General features: G+C 46.4%; 5 protein-coding genes and 1 long non-coding RNA gene across 9 annotated transcripts; 3 read left to right on the forward strand and 3 right to left on the reverse strand.

The window, feature by feature from the left end:
* Positions 1–50: 50 nt before the first annotated feature.
* Positions 51–5,872, reverse strand: Bap170 (Brahma associated protein 170kD). 2 transcript variants are annotated; one of them, XM_015185242.2, is made up of 5 exons: positions 5,429–5,872; positions 4,321–5,348; positions 2,376–4,261; positions 1,246–2,169; positions 51–1,175 (listed from the first exon to the last, which is right to left on the reverse strand). In XM_015185242.2, the coding sequence occupies exons 1-5, from the start codon at positions 5,704–5,706 to the stop codon at positions 207–209; spliced, it is 5,085 nt and encodes a 1,694-aa protein (XP_015040728.2). In that variant the 5' UTR covers positions 5,707–5,872; the 3' UTR covers positions 51–206. The 2 variants fall into 2 exon arrangements, with proteins under 2 accessions (XP_015040728.2, XP_001361964.3); XM_001361927.4 differs by having other exon boundaries at positions 1,243–2,169.
* A 2,225-nt stretch (positions 5,873–8,097) lies between these two features.
* Fmo-2 (Flavin-containing monooxygenase 2) lies at positions 8,098–10,548 on the reverse strand. 2 transcript variants are annotated; one of them, XM_015185243.2, is made up of 7 exons: positions 10,353–10,548; positions 10,208–10,283; positions 9,987–10,149; positions 9,728–9,917; positions 9,433–9,604; positions 8,452–8,990; positions 8,098–8,380 (listed from the first exon to the last, which is right to left on the reverse strand). In XM_015185243.2, the coding sequence occupies exons 1-7, from the start codon at positions 10,353–10,355 to the stop codon at positions 8,201–8,203; spliced, it is 1,323 nt and encodes a 440-aa protein (XP_015040729.1). In that variant the 5' UTR covers positions 10,356–10,548; the 3' UTR covers positions 8,098–8,200. The 2 variants fall into 2 exon arrangements, with proteins under 2 accessions (XP_015040729.1, XP_001361965.2); XM_001361928.4 differs by lacking the exon at positions 10,353–10,548 and having other exon boundaries at positions 10,208–10,346.
* A 2,512-nt stretch (positions 10,549–13,060) lies between these two features.
* Positions 13,061–16,322, forward strand: Debcl (Death executioner Bcl-2). The gene is made up of 3 exons (XM_001361929.4): positions 13,061–13,798; positions 15,446–15,586; positions 15,653–16,322. The coding sequence occupies exons 1-3, from the start codon at positions 13,490–13,492 to the stop codon at positions 16,109–16,111; spliced, it is 909 nt and encodes a 302-aa protein (XP_001361966.2). The 5' UTR covers positions 13,061–13,489; the 3' UTR covers positions 16,112–16,322.
* On the forward strand, positions 13,945–15,302 carry LOC117183694 (uncharacterized). The gene is made up of 2 exons (XR_004468834.1): positions 13,945–14,118; positions 14,201–15,302. It is a non-coding gene; the product is annotated as an uncharacterized lncRNA (long non-coding RNA).
* Positions 16,323–17,170: 848 nt separating the features above from the next.
* On the forward strand, positions 17,171–19,178 carry LOC4805586 (zinc finger CCHC domain-containing protein 8 homolog). Its single transcript, XM_001361930.4, has 4 exons — positions 17,171–17,423; positions 17,484–18,173; positions 18,228–18,347; positions 18,404–19,178. Exons 1-4 carry the CDS (start codon positions 17,247–17,249, stop codon positions 19,079–19,081), a joined length of 1,665 nt encoding a protein of 554 aa, XP_001361967.3. The 5' UTR covers positions 17,171–17,246; the 3' UTR covers positions 19,082–19,178.
* LOC4805587 (small integral membrane protein 14) lies at positions 19,169–21,073 on the reverse strand. 2 transcript variants are annotated; one of them, XM_001361931.5, is made up of 4 exons: positions 20,972–21,073; positions 19,869–20,002; positions 19,767–19,812; positions 19,169–19,698 (listed from the first exon to the last, which is right to left on the reverse strand). In XM_001361931.5, exons 2-4 carry the CDS (start codon positions 19,938–19,940, stop codon positions 19,481–19,483), a joined length of 336 nt encoding a protein of 111 aa, XP_001361968.1. In that variant the 5' UTR covers positions 19,941–20,002; positions 20,972–21,073; the 3' UTR covers positions 19,169–19,480. The 2 variants fall into 2 exon arrangements, with proteins under 2 accessions (XP_001361968.1, XP_015040730.1); XM_015185244.2 differs by lacking the exon at positions 20,972–21,073 and adding an exon at positions 20,161–20,392.
* Positions 21,074–22,184: the final 1,111 nt, after the last annotated feature.

Raw genomic sequence — 22,184 nt, forward strand, 5'->3', positions numbered from 1 at the left:
TACGAGGGGTGCGCGCTAAATAGAAATTGTTTGACAGTGAGCGACAAGGATTCGGATTTGTTTTTCACATTTAATTGTGTCGTTAGGTGTACAGGTCAGGTTATTGGTTAATATGTAGAAGCGTGGGTATTTTAAAGAATGAATGGTACAAAAATACAGGGATATATATATATATATATATATGGGTGCCGGCAGCCTTCTACTGGCTACTGGCTCAGCTCGTACATGATGTGGGAGAGCACTGCGCTGGCCTCGACGTTGCTCATGGCCACACTGGCCAGGTGGGGCTCGTAGCGTTTGAGACTGCGTTTGGCCGTTGACGTGTTTGTTACCAGGTTGCGCAGAATAAGCGCTGCCGTCAGACGAATGCTCTTGGTCACAGGACCCTCGTTCTCGTCCATCAGCTCCTTGGAGTTGGTGTAGTCCGTCGTGTGCCGATTCATGGCCTGCATCGCCGCACTGCCCACCACGGGGGCCGCTACTGGAGCCGGTGCACTGCCGCTGACACTGGCATTGCCCGCCAACCTCTGGGCATGACCTTCGTTCCGCACAATGGTGACGGGCGGCTGGGCAGGCGCCACATTGTGTATGCCCGTGGCCAGGCGACGCTGCACGCTGGCGCGTAGATTGTCCAATGCCAGATGACGATCAATGAGATGGGTCATCAGGGAGTATCGTCGACGAGCCCTGTTATCGCAAAAGGCGGGACCACTTCCCCACTGGCAATATATGTCGGCATCGGCGTCCAGGTGGTCTGGACAGTGGACATTGACGACATGATATTTGAGCTCGTTGAGCGACTTGAACTTGCGCCGCGGACAGTTGCGCCAGTCGCAGATGAACAGCCAATTCACGTCCACGGGTACGGGCACGGGAGTGGGACTGGCAGTGGCGATGGAAGCTCCTGTTGCAGCTGGAGTGGCGTACAGGGGCGCCGTCTGCACCTGGCTGATCACCACAGATGAGGTGCTGCTATTTGCCCCGGCGAAGGCTGTGTGCTCTACTGTCTTGGATTCCGCCAAAACTGCCAGCGGCTTGGCAACCGCTGTGGATGTGGATTCGCTGGTGCTCATTACTATCTGTGACAGCGTTGGCTTCGCAGCGGGTACAAGCTGTGGTTGCAATGGCTTCTTGGTTATGACCCCACCAGACGCGGACTTAACGGCCTCTGGGATCTGAAAGAAATAGAAGATGACGTTAGATTAGAGAAGGTTTTCAATTGAGGAAGCGGGCTACACTCACAACCGGAATGGTAATCTTCTGTTGAATGATGGATGGATGGTGCTGCTGCTGCTGCTCCAGCACGGTGCGGATGTGCTGCTGCTGCTGTTGCAAGCCCGCAACTGCTGTGGCCGTGGTCGGCTGCGTAGTGATGATCGTCTGCGAGTTGAGCTGGCTCTGTTGCAAAGGAGCCGCCGTGGCCGGTGTCTGGGTGATGAGGGTCGTTTCTTTGATGCCACTAAGAAGTATCTGCCGCTTCTCGCCAGAAGCAACAGCAGGAGCTCCGGCGCCAGCCATTGGCGTGGGTGGGCCCGAGATGATGTGCTGCTGTATGATTGACTGGTGCTGCTGTAGCTGCGGTATGGGCAATGTGGCTCCCGCCTTGGCGGCCGCCAGGCGCTGCTGAGCCGTTACCTGTGGCTGTGGCTGATGTAGCTTGATGGTGGCTGGTATCTGGTTGAGCTGCGAGAGTAGGGAGGGTGACATCTGCCCTGCCCCCAGGGCTGGCACTGGCCTCTGGGGCGTGATGAAGATCTGCTGCTGGTGTTGGTGTTGGACGGCGGGGCGTGTCTGAGGCTGCTGGGGGGCCGTGGTGGTAGTGACCAGAACCTGCTGACCCTGCGCCGTGGTCATGATCATCTTCTGCGTGCCCGGCACACTGGCTGCAGACACTCCGCCCGGCTGCTGCTGCAGTATAATGATGGTTTTCGTCTGCTGCTGGGGTGTCTGTGTGACCAGGAGTGTGGGCTGAGCCGTTTGAGAGGGTGGTGGGACGACAGGCTGGGTCTGCTGAGCCACCAGGTAGGTCTGACCTTGCTGATTCGTGGCGAGCACGTACTGCGTTGTCTGCTGGGCCGGCGAGGAGGCATCCATTGAATTTTTCGGCTGCAGGATCACAGGCACCGTCTGTAGGCCCTGGTCCGTCTTGATGGTGGCCGTGGTAGCCAGCTTGAAAATATATATTATATAATATCATGAATCGGTGCAATAGTGACCACTTAAAGTTAAAAACCAATGGGGAAGAAATTTTTCGCCGACGCTACAGCAGGGGATCTGATCCTACTCTATTCTCACAACCAAACAGAACAGGCTCATTGCGAACCCACCCAAATAGAGAAGCTACCGGTATTAAGAGTATTCCAAAACGCACTTACCGTGTTGGCCAGCTTGAGCTGTGGTGGAGGAGCGGGGGAGGAGCCACTGCTGCCCGGAAATACCAGCTGGCGCTGGGTGGACTGAACCTTGGCCGGGATGAGCTGCAGCTGTTGTTGATGCTGCTGCTGGGGCTGCTCCTGACTTGGCTTGGCCAGTGGCGGAACGTCATCCAAGTCCTCATCTTCCAGTATGGAGGCAGCCAGGTCCGCATACAGATTGGCGGCATTCTTCGAGGGTGTCACCTGGGGCTCCTCCTTACCGGAGGCGCTGGCCTGGTTATCCAGGGCCAGCCGCTTGTTCTGCTCGTCGTCGATGGTCAGTTTCCGTTTGGTGGCTGCCGATATTATCAGAGTGCGTCCGCTGGCGTCCTTGGTCACAACATTCGCCCCACTCAGCGGAGCCAGTGGCGGAGGAGCCGAGTCCGTGACTGGCTTCTTCTCCATTGGCATCTGGGGATGCAGTGGCTTTATGGTAGTCTGTCCCACCTTTACCGGCGTGTGCTGCATCAGAGGGTTGTTCACGAAGGCGCTGATCGCCGTCGAAGTCACTTTGATGGGCTGGTTGGAGGAGGCGTTCGATGCGGAGGCTGTGGTGGGCACCAGGGCCGGGGGCTGGGCTGACTGCAATAGCACCTGTGCCTTTTGCTTCTGCTGACGCTCGGTCACCTTGTTGGCCAGCAGACTCTTGATGAGGGAGGAGCTGGTCGGCGGCGTGGGCGTGGGTGGAGGAGCCGTCTGCTCTTCGGCTGTTTCCATTGGCGTTGAGTCCGTTTGCAGCTTGGGCAGAATGAGAGTTTCCTTCTTGAGAGGAACTGTGGATGGACTGGCCTTCTGCTGCATGGCCAATGGCTGTGCGCGCGTCCGGATGCCCACGTAGTACGTGCCCGGCAGCTCTGTACCGTCCAAGTGGCGCACTATGACGGGCCCCACGGTCTGGTTGAAAATGAGGCGCACTAGGCGAGGGAACTGCATGTGATTGACCACCGAAAGCTTGCCTGCCTTCTGGCAGTGCGACAGGTAGATCCTGTAAAGCTCCTGCTGCTCCAGGCGAAACTCGTGACCGGCGCCAGCCCTCTCGTATGTGGCTCCCAGCCAGGCCAGAGCGTACTGCTCATCGTCGTGTGTGAAACTCTGCGGTGCGGATGGTGGAGCTGGCAGGGCCATGGAGACCACGCCTGGCGGCAGTATAACCTGCGGCAGACTGGGTACTGGCAGCGGCATAGGAACCTGCGGTAGACTGGGAACAGGAAGAGTAGGCACTGTTTGCGGCAGAGGCACAATCTGCTGCTCAGTGTGGGGTTGCAGGACCTGTGTCTGGGCGGGCGTCGGTATGGGCAGAGCGACAGGCGGCTTGGCGACCACTTGGGCAGATGGTGGTGCAGCTGGCGTGGCAGCTGTAGGATTGGTGGCATTCGTGGCCAAGGAATTAATCAGATTCCCCGGGACCATCTCCACGACGCGCATCAAAATGCAACCGTCAGCTCCATAGGTCTGCGCCTCGACGGATATCAGAGCCACAAGCTGGTCGACCAGGCCGCGCACCTGCATCAACAGAGAGCAGGGACGGGCTCCGAGCGAGCTCAGGGCATAGATCGCTTCCAGAGTGAAGATAAGCAGCATCACATCCGTTAGCGATAGCAGCAGCATGGCGCGCTGATAGAAGTCCAGGCCCAGGCAGCGGTTCATATACTGGGAATTGCCTTCCTTGCCACACAGCTTATATATGATCTCGAGGCAGCTGATAATGACAGCTCGGTCGTTGGAGTCGATTCCTTCGCAGAGTGTGGCCAGCAGATTCCGCGACAACTCGTCCGTAGTGGGGTCCTGCAGCTCAAACTGGTTCGCCAGATTGCCGGCCGTCTCCAGAGCCTGGATGTGGATGTTGCCTGAGGAAATCGATCGTTGTTAAGTGTACGTGAAATGGTTTTAAGGGCAGTAAACTTACTCCAGCGAACATTGGCACCCATGACCAGATACCGCCACAGTGTGCGATTGGAGCCCAAAGGTATTTGATTCTCTTGGTGGAAACTGAGCGCCCGCACGAGCTGCACGATCTGGAGCACGCGCTGGCCCATGCGCTCGTCGGTGCCATTGCTGCGGCGCAGATTTAAAAAGTCCAGCTCATCGCATGCCGCCAGCAGCTCGCTGCGGGCATTGGAGGAGTTCTCCTGCTCGTCCTTGTCCTCTTTGCTGATGAGCCCATTTTCCAGCCAGGCTTGCTCGTCGGTGTAGAGCTCGAGGACCTGCGGCTTGTCGTAGAGCAGATCGCGCCAGAAGTTGTGCTGCGAGTGACGTCGCACTTCTGCGTAGCTGTGCTGGAACAACTTGCGTATGGTGTAGTCCGCATAGACGCCCAAATGGGCCAAAAGTACGTCCAGCAGCTTGGGGCAATCGGCCAGTTGGAGGGTGTGCCGCACTTCGTTGGCCATCAGGGTGCACACGTTGATGGCAAAGTCCTGCTCGTTGGGCAGCGGCGAGAGCAGGGACAGCAACAGCTTCTCGTAGCTGCTGTGCTTGTGGAGCTGTGTGGACATCTTGTACTGCCTTCGGCGGTCCACGTTCACGATGTGCTGGCGTTGATTGTAGGACATGGGCACTGCTGGCAGTGTGGAGTGCGAGGATCCAAAGATGCTGCCCAGCCCGCCGCCTCCTACGGCCAGTGCTCGGGATCGGGCCCGTCCACTACCCATCTCAGCATTCTCAATCGCCGCCTCTAGAGCCTCCATTTTGTCCGGATCCTCGCCAAAGAAATTCAGGCGCTCGTACTTGTCTAGGTAGCGTCGGTAGATGTGCTTGATGCCTGCCGTACCATTGACACAGCGTTCTCTTAAGGTCTCCATGGCACTGTAAACTTCGTCCCACTCGTCACGCATGTTAACCTTGTTGAAACCACCCCGATCTGTGACTTCAGTGTAGAGTTTATACAAGTCCACATGCTTGCCACTGATCTTGGCCGCATGGGTCAATGCAGTGCTGCGGGTGATGGGATTGGATAAACAAACAATGATGATAGATTAAGGGATATTTGAACGGATCAAAATCAATATTAATACCCGCGTCGCTCGTGGAACTGCTGCAGATCACGCCAGAACTCTTCCGGCGCCGACGCAGGTTTCCCTGCAGTATTCTCCGGCGTGAAAGGGGCCGGGGTCTGCGGTTGCTGTTGGTATGCATTTCTGGCGCGCAAAGGCGTTGTTGTTGCTATCATTCCGAGCCCCTTTGCCGGCGACTGCTGCTCGATTTGCTGGGCGTTGTTGTTGTTGCCACCCAAGGCTGCCGCTGCAGGCAGCGACTGCAGCAGTACGCGTACATTATCGATGTTTGAGGTCATGTTCAGCTACTCGCGGACAAGTAACACTTAAGACATTGTTTAAAATAATAAGACACGCAAATGCAACGCAACTAAAATTAGCTTAAAAAATTCAACAAAAATTACAACGCGACGCGGACGCGCTCAGCAGATGTTGAAAATCAGATTTATCGATCAAATATACCGAAAGTACGTCACAAATTTCAAAATATACCGTAAATATACTGACGAATGATTTGTATTCAAGTTGCATCATATTCCTCGATTTTGATATTCCGTCGAATATTACTATCTAGCTAAGACACTCAACTCTGAACTCATAGTTTTATCCAATTATTAAATCAGGAATTCGATGCTGATCTCGAGTTGGTATTCTACACGGTTTCAACATTGGTGCATTAGACAAGAGGGTTAACAGTATAAAATTTGCAAGGTGTGTGAACTAGACATGGTGGCAAAAAAATCAGTGTGACGACCCTCAGAAATATGTAATCCGAAAACACACATTTTTAAAATATACCGATGAAAAACGAACTTAGCGAACTTAAGCCGCCTTGATTTAAACAGGAAAAAAAACTTTCATTTCTTCAGCGACTTCCGGGCGGATGTAATAGATCGGTTTGAGTTTGAATTACAAGTAAACACGGAATCCAAAAAAACCTTAATTCGATTTGCTTTCTCGTTGGCGTCGGTCCGTGCTCCTCTATGTTTGATAATAGGAAATCGATTCACTCCCCTTAAAATTTGGCTGAAAAATGGGATAACGTAGGAATTCTGATAGAGCCACTCAAAACTTATCGGATATAAATTAGTAGTTTAATATTTATTTTCGCATTTTACAAAATAAAGATCCCGTCACCAGCACTCATTATGATAGATATAATTACGGTCGATCTGAACAGGAATAAAAATATTAGCCCCTCCTCAGAGCTAACATTCTTTATACTTGACGCACTTCCAGCAACATTCGGGGTATGTCGTCTCCGTATTTATGCCATCAGTTTCGCACTCAGCGAAAGTGGCTGGCTCTTGGCAGCTGGAAGGATGAGATTGATGTTCGGTATTCGAACTGAACCAGAAATACAATTGCGGGAATACTTACTAAATAAGCTGAGCTGTTGGCCTATATTTATATAAAATACAATTAAGAATTCCACAATAAGCTCTCGGCTTCATCGTGAAACCCACCGGTACAGTGGTATTATCAAATAGGTTTTTATCTTCAATATGGCATATTGTTTTATCTGAAGAATACTCGTACGTTTTATAACTATAAGTTACATAATGTCCTGGCCTATCCCACCAATACGACTGTCCTATCCAGTTGGAACCTATTTTGATGACGTAATACCTATTTCTGGCATCATGGTAAGTTACCAAGGTATTCACGACCGAAACGCCCACCAAAAGAATGAAGAGGTTCTTAAGGATACTCATTATTAGGCTCCTCTTTTACTCAATGAAAAGGCCTTTAGCTGAGGCTGCCTTTTATAGAACAAAATGGCAAATAAATTCTGCAGCTAGAATTGGGAGACCACTTGCGACTGCCATGAAAACTAAGGCTTAGCCTGCTCAACATGCTGCAATTATAACGAATTGGATATAATAAATATATTTCCTGAGAAATGTAAGCGGATGCCCTTCTTTTGGCAGTTACATGATCCGTCAAATTCCAACTAATAATCGCTAGCGAAATGCAATTCCGTCGATCACATATGTACATGAACATATATAAATTGTTTTTATTAGAAGCCGTGAAATGAAATATGGTTCTGGTGCTCTGGTGATTCAGCTGCTTGGAATGCCGGCCCTTGCCAGCATGAACTACCGATAATGTATACCTATCTATCCTTTGAAATATAATTTGTGGCAGTTCCTGTTGAACTATCCTGTCCTCTGCAGTTCTTGTTCTGCATAGTGGTGAAAAGGGGGGAGAATACTAAAAGGAAAATGTCTTTGGCAATGCTTAAATCTCTTTTGACTGCAAAATCTGCTTTTACTTTCCGTATAGAGATAGAGATACGCTGGCCAGAAGAATCGCGAGGATTTAATAATGTTCTGATCAGTATTCATAACAAATTCATTTCAAATGAAAATATCCAATGCCTCCAGTAGTAAAATACCAAATTGGTTGTATTTAAAACTTTTTGTTAATCATTTCATAAAATGAAATGTGTCCGATACAATTTTCGTCTCTCCATTTGTGCATATTCTGCCTCCTGTTTTTGGTAAGTACCAGGGGTTGCTGTTATCATTCCACCATGCAACCTGACACTGCCCAGCTGAAGGAATCCCAATTCCAGATGATCCACAAGATGATCCGCTCTACATGGAGCTCACGGAGCCCATTGAATGTAATGTTTCCAAGATAATAGATTCTAGACAGCGGCACCGAGTGAGCGCTCAATAGCATATAATATCGATGCTTTTCGGAGCATTCACGATTTATTGAGTTATTTATACATATTCAACTACAAGTACGCTAAAAGTAGAAGAGGGGAGGGGCGAAACAAGCTTAATTGGTAATTTTGCCATTCTTCAAAAAGTTTTCATCATCTACGATCGTATAGCGGTTGGTGCGATATGTGTCCAATTCGAAGATGTACTTCTTACCGCAGTCCTTCATCAATTTAAGAATAACAGGCTTGATATTATCTATGCCTGCCATACGAGCCAGCTCGTTGTAGTAGTCAAACTGAAAATAAAGGCCAAAAACAAGTCAATAGCGTGCAGGAAGGAGGATCTTATGTGTCAGGCAATGCTCACCTGTCGCTCGCCCATTTGATGGGCCTTTTTGCGATTGTAAACGCCACAGTCCCACCGCTGCCCAATCTCCTTCTCCAGCTCGGCGATCATCTGCTCGCGCGGCGGCAATTCGCGCTGGCCCGTGAAGAACTTCAGCGTGAAGCGGACTTGCATGTCAAATATGTGTGTGGGTATCACATTGAAAGGCAGCCCGATGAAGGCCATCGTCGGATTGTTGATGTTGATGCAGTGCTTCCATAGGGGCTGCACAAAGTTGTCTATCACCTGAATGCCAACGTCCGTGCTGAGGCAGGGGAATGTGTACTTGTAGCCGGTGCAGAACATCACATGGTCGAACGACTCGCTGCTGCCGTCCTTAAAAAGGGCGCCATTCTTAGTGAAGCGCTCCACATCGGTTTTCTGCGTCACATTTCCCATGAACGCTGTGTTCGGCGTAGTGGCTAGGTGGTGGCTTAAGTAGACATGTTTGGCTTCCACGCGGACATGATTTGTGATGTCCATGCCACTGGGACCGGCGCCAATGATTAGCACCTTATCGTCTGCAACGATGCAAAGAGAGAATTTAGTTATATATATGATATGATATGATATGATATACACTCGTTTTATATGTATGTATGTATGTATAGCTCGCTCTCTTGCTATCAGTCGCATCCACTAAAGAAACACGTGCATCGGACTACGGCTACCCACAGAAACCCAAAACACTCATTATGTCACACACTTGACTACGGCGATGGCGATTCCCGTCAACAACAGTCCGAGCCGAGCCGAGCAGAGCCTTATCATTATCTCCTCTTTAGTCGAGAGTGCCCCGTATTATTTATGAAGGGAAGACAGAAGTGGGACTCTGCCCAGACCAGACCAGACCAGGCCAGACTGTTGTTGTTGAGTTGTTGTAGTTGCGAAAAAAACAAAGTATTTTGCGTCTCCAGATTTAGCATTGAGTGCTGTGTTGGCGAATCTAAGAATCGCTCTTACCCTTAAACTTGTCCGCCGTGCGATACAGGTGACTGTGCATCAGCTTGCCCTCGTACAGATCCATTCCCTCAACATCGGGCATATCTGGCTCCGTGTAGTGGCCGTTGCAGACATAGACAAAGTCGTAGTAAACCGGATCGCAGGTGTTGGTGTTGTGGTCCCAGATATAGACCTGCGGGTAAACAAGAAAAGTCCCCAAATATCAATAAAGTTTAGTAGGGTGGCCTTCATTGCAGTAGGGTGGGCTATGCGAACGAAAACAAATCCGAATGCTGCCTGTGACGTCGGTACCAACCTCCCAGTCATCCAAACGAGGACGCACTCTTATCACCTCGTGCTGGAGCTTGATGTGGGGGCCTAGCTTGAAGTGTTCCGCATACGAGCGCAGAAAGTTCAAAACCTGATGGGATGTAATGAAGGAGTCCTCGATATCGTTGTCGTACGCATAGTCAGGATACCCCATCACTTCCTTGGGCAGGTTTGTCCTTAAAACGAATAGAGTTTAGCATTTCTTCATATGTACATATCTCTGTCCGAAAGTCCTATCAACCTACCGCAATCCCTCGTACATACTGCTGTGAACCTCGTCGTAGTCATTCTTTGGCATTTCCTCGGAGAATATCCAGGTGCCACCGATCTCCCTGCCCCTTTCATAGGCCACCGCCTCCAGTCCCGCCTCCAAAGAGTTTTTCAAAGCGCACAGACCCGCAGTTCCAGCTGAAATTTGACGATTGAAAACGATTCAGATTGCCACAGATTGAGCATTGGCTCTTACCTCCTATTACACAAACGCGACGTTTCCTGTCCACGGGGTTCGGGTTTTTGATCATTTTGACGAGCAGTGTTTCTCTCTAAAAGGTTAAAATAAATTCCTGAAATAGCCAAGTTTTAATTCCAGCACGTCTGGCTCTGCGTCTCACCATTGACTAACTGAGGGGCTCGAGCTTTCACAGATAGTATAGAGCTGGAGAGGCACTATTCTATGGCTATGCCCTGCACATTGTCGGCGAGTCGAATTGCTTGATTTTGTGAGGGATTTGGCCGGCAGCTGATAAGGCATTGGCATTTATATTGTATTGCTCTGCATACTATGATACTATAGGGGATTGCGCGAGGCGCCAACAAACCCCTTCGTTGTGAAAGTAATCAGTATCAGTCGCTGTTGTCAATGACATAACAACGACGGCGACGTCGGCGTCGACATCGGTGTTTCGGTTAGTATGTCTGTATATATGTATGTAAGTATGTATGCCTATGACGAACATCTGCCTGATGAGATGAAACTAATCACGATTCTCGGCGGACAAACAACGTTTCTGCGTGAAGACGCGCTGATAAGACCATAGATTGAGATTTGGAGAAGACCCCCCTTTCGGCGCTGATGTTCACAGTCTCGGAGAGGAGTCACTGTGTCAATTAAGTTTATCAGCCCAGTTACGTAGCTCATATAACTATGACCTCCACCACGAGATCTATCCATATCTTACATCAGTATGTGTGCATGTGAGTGTTTCGAGTGCACGCCAGGTCCGGTTGTTTCATCAGAATCGATCGGGAAGTAATTAATTTGATTCAGTCACATATGAAGACATCGTTGGGAATTACAATTACAATGTAAGCAGGCCGCAGGGAAGCCCATCGGGGAGTTGATTTGCTTGGGTCGTGCTCTCAGAGATTAGGTGTGAAGAAGCCAAGTAATTGTTATTGCTTTGATAATAGATAAGATTGGTGGTCGTCGCTATGGGGTGGTGGAAACTGAACTCCCAGCATAAGCATGCATTGACAGCTGTTTTTGATAATTAAGATTATGCTTGGTGGTGAAGGACTTTCTATGGTCCGATTTTGATCACGTTTTCAGATAATCACCATGCAAAACATTTAGAAGTACCTTTGAACTTGAAAATTGGAAAAAATTCTAGGCAATTAACATATGTATGCGTTAATTATTGCTACATTGTTCAAAGTTTTTATTTTAATCTGGCGCCAAGGCTGTTTTAAACTGGAGTAAGAGCAGTTTTCCTCTGAATGTCAAAAGTGATATCGATAGCCACGATCATTTTAAAGTTTCCGCAAAATTAACGAGGGGGAACGTTGTGAGTTGCTGCGGACACCGCAACTCTACAGTTATACCCGATACTAAGTCTGTATGGCTCTCCTCCGGCAGACGCCGCAATTATTAAACGACACGACAAAGAGTGCGTGCGAGAGAGACAGAAAATCAGTCTGAGCGTGACGTCGGGCGCTGCGTAGCCAATGCAAATTGATTTGTTCCTTTTGGCTACAAAAATTATCTGATCTGATCCAGATTCAGCAATCTGATAGATATGGTCGTTATCTATGATTCTGCGTTTTTAGTTTTCTCAAATCTGCAATATTGTGGATGCAACAGATTTTCGTCCTTTGTGTGGGCGGAAGGGGGTGGGGCGAAATTTTGAGATACACGTTTTATAGTGAGATCTAAGAGAAGTGCGGATTCCAAATTTGGTTACTCTAGCGTTAATAGTCTCTGAGATTTGTGAATATCCCCAGATTTGCATCCTTTGCGGGGGCGGAAGGGGGTGTGGCGAAATTTTGAAACAAACTGGTCTCGGTCTGATATATTAGGAGTGTGGATACCAAATTTGGTTGCTCTAGCTTTTATAGTCTCTGAGATCTAGGCGCTAATGTTTTACTCTAAGGAAAGCCGCCTATGCTACGTGTGCGTTAGAGAGAGACAGGGCGAGAAAAAATGAAATTGTTTTCTTGATGCTGGCTATAATAATAATACGATCCAATTCAGATTCTGCAGTCTAAAAGATATGGTCATTCTCTACGATTCTTTCGCCGGAAAGGGCGGGAAAGGGCGGGGCAAAGTTTTGAAATATTTTTGTAGCAGTGACATATCACAGAAGTCTGGATCCAAAACATCGTTGCTCTAGCTCTTATAGTCTTTGAGCATTAGGCGCTGAAGGGGACGGACAGACGGACGGACAGACAGACATGGCTCAATCGACTCGGCTATTGATGCTGATCAAGAATATACATACATGTATATACTTTATGGGGTCGGAAACGATTCCTTCTGGACGTTACACACATCCACTTTTACCACAAATCTAATATACCCCAATACTCATTTTGAGTATCGGGTATAAAAATAAACAATCCGCTGTGCGTTTTTACCCTATTTTCATTTGATACGCATAATTTTTGTATGCTCAGCTCTCTAGCTTTCAGTATGATTGCTATTTATGTGTTATCACAAAAACTTTATCTTTTTGCTCAACTTAAACTTTGATTTATCAACAATCCAATAAAAGGGAGTATTTAAAATTACCCAATCTTATAGAAAATTCATTAACCGGATATAATTATCAAAATCGAGGAATATGATTGCCGATCATGCACAGAGAACGATTAACCCACTGGCGACCAGTGGGTATTAAAATACTCTCCACGAAAATTATGAAGCTTGAATAATATTAACGTAGTTCAGGTGCAAGTTATCGTAGTTTCTTTGTAAATAAAGAGGAGGGATAGGATGGATTTATAAGAATAATTTACACATAGTATTATTTTCGGCGGTGTAACTCAAGTTGTTCACCTGTTTAAATAGAGGGGGGCTAAGTGGGCTAAGTTCGTTTTATTCATCGGTATATGATGGGGATCGAAATCGAACCCCACCAACAACAAGTGGTTTTCCTCTGCGTGTCTCATTCGTGTTTGCTGCTCTCCGCTTTGGGCTTCACATTATTGCCGACTTTTATTTTGTTTCGTCGTTTTATCAGAGCGCTCGATCCCGACCACCTCCAAAAAAGTGCAAAACGAGAGCTGAGCTGAGTTGAGCTTGGGGGCTGCATGCAAGGCGACAGACGAGACGTCTACTCGTAAAATCTACAATTTCAAAATTACACAACTTACATGAAGGAGAAGCAGCGACAGAAGGGAAGGCATAGAGTGGCATAGCAGCAGCATCAGCATCAGAAGCAGCCTCAGCTGCAACAATAGCCCAAAGTCTAGTCCATCAAAGTGGCAGTGCATTGTCGAGAGGCAGCCAAGCATCGCCCGCGAGCACTAGATGCCATCGACCATGGCCCCCACTACCAGTCCAACCGCCCCGAAGCTGGCCAAGTTCAAGTCCTCATCCCTGGACCTGGAGATCTACTCGGCGAATCGACGCGGCACGATTGCCACGGCGGCCAGTGACTGGAAGGCACTGCGCAGCAGCCCTTCCAACGGACGATCTCTTCATGCCGGGGGCGGGCACGGTCTCGGACTCGGACCAGGCCTCTCCTCGATGACCCGGGCCGCATCCACATCATCACTAGCCAGCAGCACACGCACCATGACCAACTATCAGGAGTACAAAATGGAAATTATTAATCAGGTGAGCATCATCGAAAACAAAAACTGGAAAGCTGAAAAACTCTAACCAAGTCGAGTCAAAAGCTGTTCAAACAAATTGCCGTACTTCGTGGATGTCTGAAGATATTTTGAAATTAATTTACGAGCAGTGGAGACAACAGATCTACATCATATTTGCATTGCCAAAATGTTTGCCAAATTACCTAATTCGGGGATTTGCTGTGGAGCGCCCAATGGTAGTGGCCGTATACGAGTAGGTCGCCGCTGTCTTGGTTTAATTGATAACGTACTTGTAAATAGTTTTATCTCCGACTGATAAAATATGATCTAATGCAGGCAAAGGTATTCTAAAACATTTACTCAACCTCCGTGAGGTGCACTGAAATGTAAAATATTTATTTGTTTGCCTTTCATTTGGATGCAGCGGAAGTTTACCCGGAATGCCTAGGCGCCCCATCAAGAAATGCAGTTGATGGATAGCATATCAGGGAAGTTCCTAGTACCTAGTTCTAGTTATAGGTTTCCTTGTCGACACCACAAATGGGACCAGAAGGCCCGCAGATTATTGTAAACAGTTTGGATTTCCCAACAGCACAGATGCTCCCTCACAAAGCATTAAACAAGTATTCCAAAAATAAACTCGGAGTACATAACATATCACCCGAAAGCCCACACCAATGGGAATTCATCGAACCCAACTGAAGTCATCCGAATTGTATGTTATTTGGTGTTTGGTGTTTGGCCGGGGCCAAATCAGATGGTTGCTGCTGATGGTTGCACGCACAGGTGAAGCGCCATAAACAAGATGATGGATTTATTAGCGTGGTAGGTGAGTGGGTGATTAAACTGTTAGGAGGCTGGCAGGCTGGGCCGTTGAGAACGGTTGCCTCTCAATGGACTTGTCAAGCGCCACAAGGTCAGGCATTCGGCATTTGTGCGAGCTCTCTTTGGCTGGTCATGTCACAAGTCAAGTTGGCGCCAAAGAAATCAATTGCTGAATCGTTGGCTTGCCATAAGCCGTTGGCGTGACAAATGGTAATTGTGCGACAGAAATCGAGCGAGAAACCCAAGCTGCCGACAATAGCGATCACCGTGACATTGTGCATTACTAAATTGATTGGAATTATAGAGTGTGGATCACAGAATACATTGTAGAACCATAGGAGAGGGTGCGAGTGCACCCGTTATCCGTTGGTATCCGTTGCTGTAAGAGATTATTGCATCTCGTAGATTGCTTCAATTTAGCCGCCCTCTGCGGCACTCTCTTCCCAGTGCACGTGCTGATCGTTTCGTTTCTTTTCTTTTGTTTATCATGTTTATCATTGTTTATTATCACCTCTGAACTGCTCTATATTCCGCCGCAAATTGGCTGCAGTTGACTGACTCTGGAAGAGGTGTGAATGAAATTGAACAGGTGTCCCTCGGCCAAGGGGCAATAAGATACGAAAACCATAAGAAACCATCAGTTGCAAGCGAATATTTCGCTGTAAATTGTACAAATGTAGAAATGATTGGCGGCGCCGAAAGAATTGATTCAACAAGATTTATGTTAGCTGGAAATGTTTACGCATCCAGTTGATCGTAAGCCCGGCGGATGGGGCAATGATCAAAGCAAGACAATTGATTTGATTTTAATTGAACTTTTGGCATTTGCTCTCAAATGTTTCAGGGCAAGTGTCTCTGTGGTCAGTATATCAGAGCGCGGCTACGACGCGCCGGCGTCCTCAATCGGAAGGTGACACAAAGACTGCGAAACATACTGGAACCCTCTTCCCATGTGGTCTACGAAGTGTTTCCTGCCCTCAATAGCGTGAGTACTAGCAAGCCCACGAATTCTCTGCGTAAATCAACCAAAAATTGGTTCATCTATCCACAGATGGGCGAGGAACTGGAGCGAATGCACCCGCGTGTCTACACAAACATATCCAGGCAGTTATCGAGAGCTCCGTTTGGTGAGCTAGAGGACGGTGATATGGCCCCCATGCTGCTCAATTTGGTGGCCAAGGATCTCTTCCGGTCGAGCATTACCTGGGGCAAGATCATCTCAATATTTTCGGTCTGTGGCGGCTTTGCCATCGACTGTGTGCGCCAGGGCCACTACGACTACTTGCAATGCCTTGTGGATGGCCTGGCCGAGATAATTGAGGACGATCTGGTGTACTGGCTGATAGACAATGGCGGATGGCTCGGACTGCAGCAGCACATACGTCCTCGCGTGGGGGAATTCACATTTCTGGGCTGGCTGACACTGTTTGTGACTATTTCGGCGGGAGCCTATATGGTATCTAATGTATGCAAACGCATTGGCTGTCAATTGTATTCTTTGTTGTTTTAGTTCGGGACGATTCGATTGAGATTTATACTCGTAACACGTAACATTTAGTCATTGAGACTTTCCAATCATTCCTCTATGGCATACCGAGTCGTCTTGTAATAGTTTTTTAAGCAATTTTGTTTTATGTATAATATTCATCTTAATAATTGTTATATTGTTTTCTTCTTTTTGTACATAGTGCTAGGCGCAATAAAGCGAATTTTAAAGGTGATATTTTTATTGTGCCGAAAATTATAAATGGGTACATTTGTGGGATACAGCACATATGTACATATGTAAATATATATATTAACGGAACCACCAAGCTCAAATTTGTTTGTGTTTTGTTGCTCGGGGACTACAAAGGCGTTCCTTAAACATTCGAAAATGTGTGTATCCTGAAACAACCATGATTAATTATTGGATTCATTTTTAAACATGGAACTATTCAACTACATGTAAAAATCAAGATTCTGATTTTTTCCGCTTCTCAACACTTTGGATGAATGAGGCAATATGAATAAAGGTATATTAAACAACATACGGAACTTCCATAGGCACTTTTTATTAAAATGTATTATTTATTCCACTAGATTGGCGCTCAAAGTGCACACCTGTTTAAGTACAGGGGGCTTAAGTGGGTTAAGTTGGGTTTTTCATCGGTATATTTACGGCATATTTTAAAACTGAGACGGTATATTTTGGTTCATCGGCCATCCCACCAGGGTGACCGTTTACGGTATTTTTAATACTTTTCGGTATTTTTTGAGGTCAAAATTGAACCGACGGTATATTTACGGTATATCGGTACATAATTGTATATTTTTTCAATTTCATCAATCTATTAAATTTAATTTTTAACGTTATATGGACATCCAATAAAAGCAATTATTTAAAATAGCCCACTCAAGTAGAAAAATGATTCATGAATCGTATTAAACTATGTGGGAATGGCTAAATATTTTATATAGCTGAGAATATTCTACGGAAGATCAAAAACGAGGAATATGAAAAATATAACTTTAATTCGTTAGTATATTTACGGTATATTTTTTAAATTAGATGGTATATTTCGGTATATTTCTGAGGGTCGGACGGTATCACACTGAAAATAATACAAATTCCAAACAAAAATAAAATTAACAGGTTAAAAGAAATGGACGACTCTGTTATAGTGCTCGACGATACGCAGCCCAGCGGGGAAATCATAGAAGTAGACGTGGAAGATGGCGAGTTGGACGACTCAGAAATTGTGGTTGTGGCCGCGGCGGACACAAGACCCTCCACCGATAAGTTACCAACAACAGATGACAATCCGAGTCTACGAACTCAGGTATATATTTGTGCGTATATTCTGAGTGTTATAGTAAATTATAAACCCATTTCCTTCCAGGAGAACAACCAAAACGAGGCGGATGGCTTGGTGTTCGAAGTAAAGTTTTGCAACAAGGAGCACTTTGCCAGTCTTCACCACAAAATGTTGGATGTATTGGGAGCAGGTTTTGTGGGCCGTCACCTAGATTACAGGACAAACGTAGAGGAGCTGGTAATAGGCGCTTTCGACGGAGGCGTTATGCAACCGCAATCGCCTTCATCTCCGGATCTGGACACTTCAAATGTCTTTATGATCGACACATCGCCTGCTCCAAAGCTGATGGTCTCGCAGGTACCTTCTTACAAGCGCTCGAATACAGATGTACTCGACGAAGACACTGAAGCACGAAAGAAACTGAAGGCCGAGGCGGTAAACAAGTGTATCCGACCCAAAAACCAGTCGGCCTGCTTTAACTGCGGCGAAACGGGCCATTCGCTGCGAGAGTGCCCACAGCCACGCAACAATGTGAGAATTCAACGGGCCCGCAAGAAGATCAGCTATCGCATGGAACGCTACCATGTGGACATTGAACAGAGGTTTGGACACCTTCGACCCGGGAAAATCAGCACTAAGACCCGCCATGCAATGGGCTACAATCGCAACGAGTTACCTTTCATGTTCTATCGGCTGCGCGTTCTGGGATACCCGCCCGCCTGGCTCGAGGATGCCAAGATGCAGAGCTCCGGCATTTCGATCTTCAATGCAGATGTGAGTACTTCTTATGCCAGCCGAAGAGATTAAACATTAATGCTATTTCCCTAGGGTACAGAGGTGTCGAAATCAGATGACGAAGAAGGGGTAGCGAATACCTTTAAATATGACCTTAACAAAATTGTGGAATTCCCGGGATTCAATGTGGAACCCGGTGGCAGATTCTTCGATGTAAATATAATCAAATTAATTAAAATGTTAAATCTAACCAGTAACCACCCTTAAAGGACTTTCAACATCACAATGTGCCGCCCTTCCAGAAGAGCCAGCTAAAGGAAAACTTTATTAAATCCCTGGGGGAGAATATAAGCAAAGGCTACAGACGCAAGAAACTGTTGGACCTGCCAGCTCCGCATGACTCGAGTCCTACTACGACCGAGAAAACCAACTTCGTCGAGTATGACATGGATGTGGAGGAAGCAGAGGAATCAGGCCATCCTCCACTACCAGCCTCTGAGCCCAACAGCATAAGTCTACCTCCACCCCCACCGCCGCTGCAAGAGAAAAAGGAAGCACGCTCGCAATCACCATCAATAGAAGACTTGAAGGCGCAGCAGGAGAAACTGCTGTTGCAGTTGGAGAGCAACACCTCGTTGGACACAAGCAGTATAACAGCGGACGAATCTATATCTCAGACAACATTGACGCAAACACAGTCGGCGCCCACGACGCCTAGCGGGACAAGAGACTTGGCCTCACGGCAGTTCAAGGCTACCTTCGAGGGGACGCCCATCCTCAAGTTCTCGGAGTTCAACCAGCTGCCAGTCGACAGTAACTTCAGGGTGGGCGTGAGCGATGTCATCCACTTTGATAATCTGCCAGACTCGACGGGCAAGTACGAGCAAATGAAGGACCTGCTGAAGAACGTGCGGGAGAAGATGGTGAAACTGCAAAACGAGGATTAATGCATGCATCCCAAAAAATTTTTCATATTTAAATGCCTCTAGTATTTAAGTTTTTAACAATTTTGTTTTCCAATACACGAGTCAATGTAATTTCGTTTCAGAATTTGTGTATTTCTGTGTGGGTGTATGTTTGTGTCTGTGTGCGCGTCTGCGGTGTTTCACTGGTACAGAAAATTCGTGTGTGTGTTATTTAATTGATCTAATCTTTGTCTGATCTCATGAACACCAAACTGGGCCAAACAATCGAAGGGATGTTACGTTTGCATGGATCTCCCTCTCTGGGGAGACACCTGTTCTCGAATCTTGTGTGGTTTGTGTGTTGTGTTATTTGTCTAACTGCTCGTAATGATAAAACCAAAAAAATGCAAATTGCTTAGGTGTTCAGCAGCGTCCCGGCTTCTAGTTGATAGCCGGTGGCGGCGGCTGCGGTGGGGGAGGTGCCCCATCCTGGTTGTTGTCGCGACGAGTGTTCTTGGTGTTGCTCCTCAGACCAAGACGGCTCCAGGTACTCGGATTCACAACGACCAAGAACATGGCCAGTAACATGAAGACCATACCCACGAAGAAGCCGTTGCCATCATCGTTATCCGATCCAGTCCGCTGCAATCGTCCGCTTACTGCAATTGAGAAGAATGAGAAGGTCAGAGGCCGCCCCTGGGGGATTTGCTATGACGGAGCTACTCACCATCGATGCACTCGGTGTCTGTGCATGTGTTCTGGTTTTGACGAATCTACCACAAAGGATCATATCAAAATGGGAGCCCGGTGTGGGAGAAAGTCAACTTACAAAGTTTATAAGACGCTGCATAGCGAATTCGTGCGACCAAACGCACTCGCAGCCATCGAAATCGTCAGACATGATAGACGGATTGGTACTGGCTTATTGCGGAAACTACAAGTCGAACTTAAGCTGGAATTGCACTGAAAATATCCGAAGAAAGAATGGAAAAGATGCGCGTCAGCTGCAGTTTTTGTAGAGTTATTGCCAGGCCGACTGACGTGTCTTTTCAATAGCGCCGCACACAGATGACAATAGCTCGAATACAGAAATACAGAGAATTGTTTAAAACAGAACTTACTCAGTTGCGACTAATTTATTTGCCAGAACGTAATCGAGTGGCTATGGACGACGAACGAAGCGTTACTCTTCACGCGACTACGATTTTATATGGCACTACGAGAATTTACGAATGTGGGGGCGTACACAAATTTACGTTTGTGGACTGTAGCGGAGACTATTTGATAAATTTGAATTTTAATGAAATTTCGATTGAATCAATGTCGCAGAATGAATAACAGCCTCAAAGGGTTCAGTGACAGAGAATTCAAATTACTAGGAAAAAGAGATCTCATCGTAGTCCAGGAACAGCTCTTTGATTTGATATCAAATTAACATGCAATTTCTTCCGAACGTATTGCAACTTTACGAAAGATTGTGGTCGAGAGTATAAAAAATTCTACACCAATAATATTCGCTTTAATGCACACACCACACACACATGCACATGTATATGGACTGTATTGTGTATAATGTATGTATGTATGCGTGCAATGGAATCAGCTTCAAAGTAAAATATAATCGCATAATAAGAATGAACGACAACTTTTAATTATCACAAGAACACAACAAGAGCAAAGCTTATCAGTAATAAGTTCTCATTCTCATTTCGTCTTGAACTTCCTGCTGACTCTAAACACTTTATAAAAAGTAAACACAACTTTCCCATAAAATGCAGTTGCGTTGTTTTTGTCCACCTCCATCTTCCAATGGGGATACATGCAGCGCCGTAAACAAGTGCCAGCGCACCTGTTTGATGGAGTTCCATCGATTTCACTTTTTGGTTGTGCCACAAACATAATTTAGTTTATGTAATGCTATGAATATTTTACCTGCACTCGAGCCGAGGACTCTATTTACACTTTATTTATTTTCATAGCTGGAATGCAGATTAATGGACCAGAAATACACCAAAACCAACACCAAAATATACCGTCTCATTTTAAAAATATACCGTAAATATACTGACAAATTAATGTTCTAATATACGTATTCCTCGTTTTTGATATTCCGTCGAATATTACTAGCTAGATAGAACCCTCAGCCATGCCCACATAATTGTACGCAATTAATGAACCTATTTTCTATTTGAGTGGCTTATTTCAAATACTGGCTTTTATTGGATTTTGTCTAGAAAAAGGTTTTAGCGAAAAGGGTCAAACAAACAAAAACGTAAGAGAGTAATTGTTCCAATTGCTCAATTTTGATATTCTGTCGAATAATTCTGACTAAATAAAACCGACAGCCCTGCCCACATAGTTTTATCCCATTGATGAATACATTTTTTATAAGATTAATCACTTTTAAGTAGTCTAATTTATTGTATTGTGTCCAAAACGAGGTTTAAACAAAAAATATCAACATAAAAATAGTCGCAATGTTGTCACGACAATGTTGACAAACATTGGGAAACCTGTGGATCCCAGCCCAATCAGATGAAAAAATAATTTTATATGGATATTATTATTATTAAAAGGAACTTATCAATACCAATTTTAATACTAGTTCCTGGAATCCGTTAAACTAACCAACATGGCAGTACCTCTGAATGCTATGATGGCAGGAAACGGCCGCAACAGAATGTCCTAAGCGACGGTCCGAATGTCTCCAGCTTTTGGCTATTAAAGTGGCTCAGCCTGAATGGTACGCCGAATAGCTTTCTGAATTTGCTCCTCCTCCTGAATATGAACATCACGTACATTTCCCGGGTTTCACAGTAATTAAAGTACCAAATTTTAAGGAATGGAATGAGACTCATTGTTGCCTTCCCGTTCAGCCTTAACCGATTCAAAGAGAGGTCAAAATGTTCCGCCAAATTGGGATTGATATGATAAATAAAGAATTCTTTATATTCCTTATATCTTTTCAAGATCTTATTGGTTTATTCTGATCAGGGATTTTCGGTGGTAATAGCCCAGGCGGCGCAAGGGCGAGAAGGGACATAGCATTCATGTGGCGCTCTAGAAAATACACCCGCGAGAAAACGATTAAACTAAAATCAAACAATAAAATGGCACGAGACACACTTGAACGAGCGCGAACGTG

Source organism: Drosophila pseudoobscura, chromosome 3, assembly GCF_009870125.1.
Source record: "Drosophila pseudoobscura strain MV-25-SWS-2005 chromosome 3, UCI_Dpse_MV25, whole genome shotgun sequence".
Lineage (NCBI taxonomy): Eukaryota > Metazoa > Arthropoda > Insecta > Diptera > Drosophilidae > Drosophila > Drosophila pseudoobscura.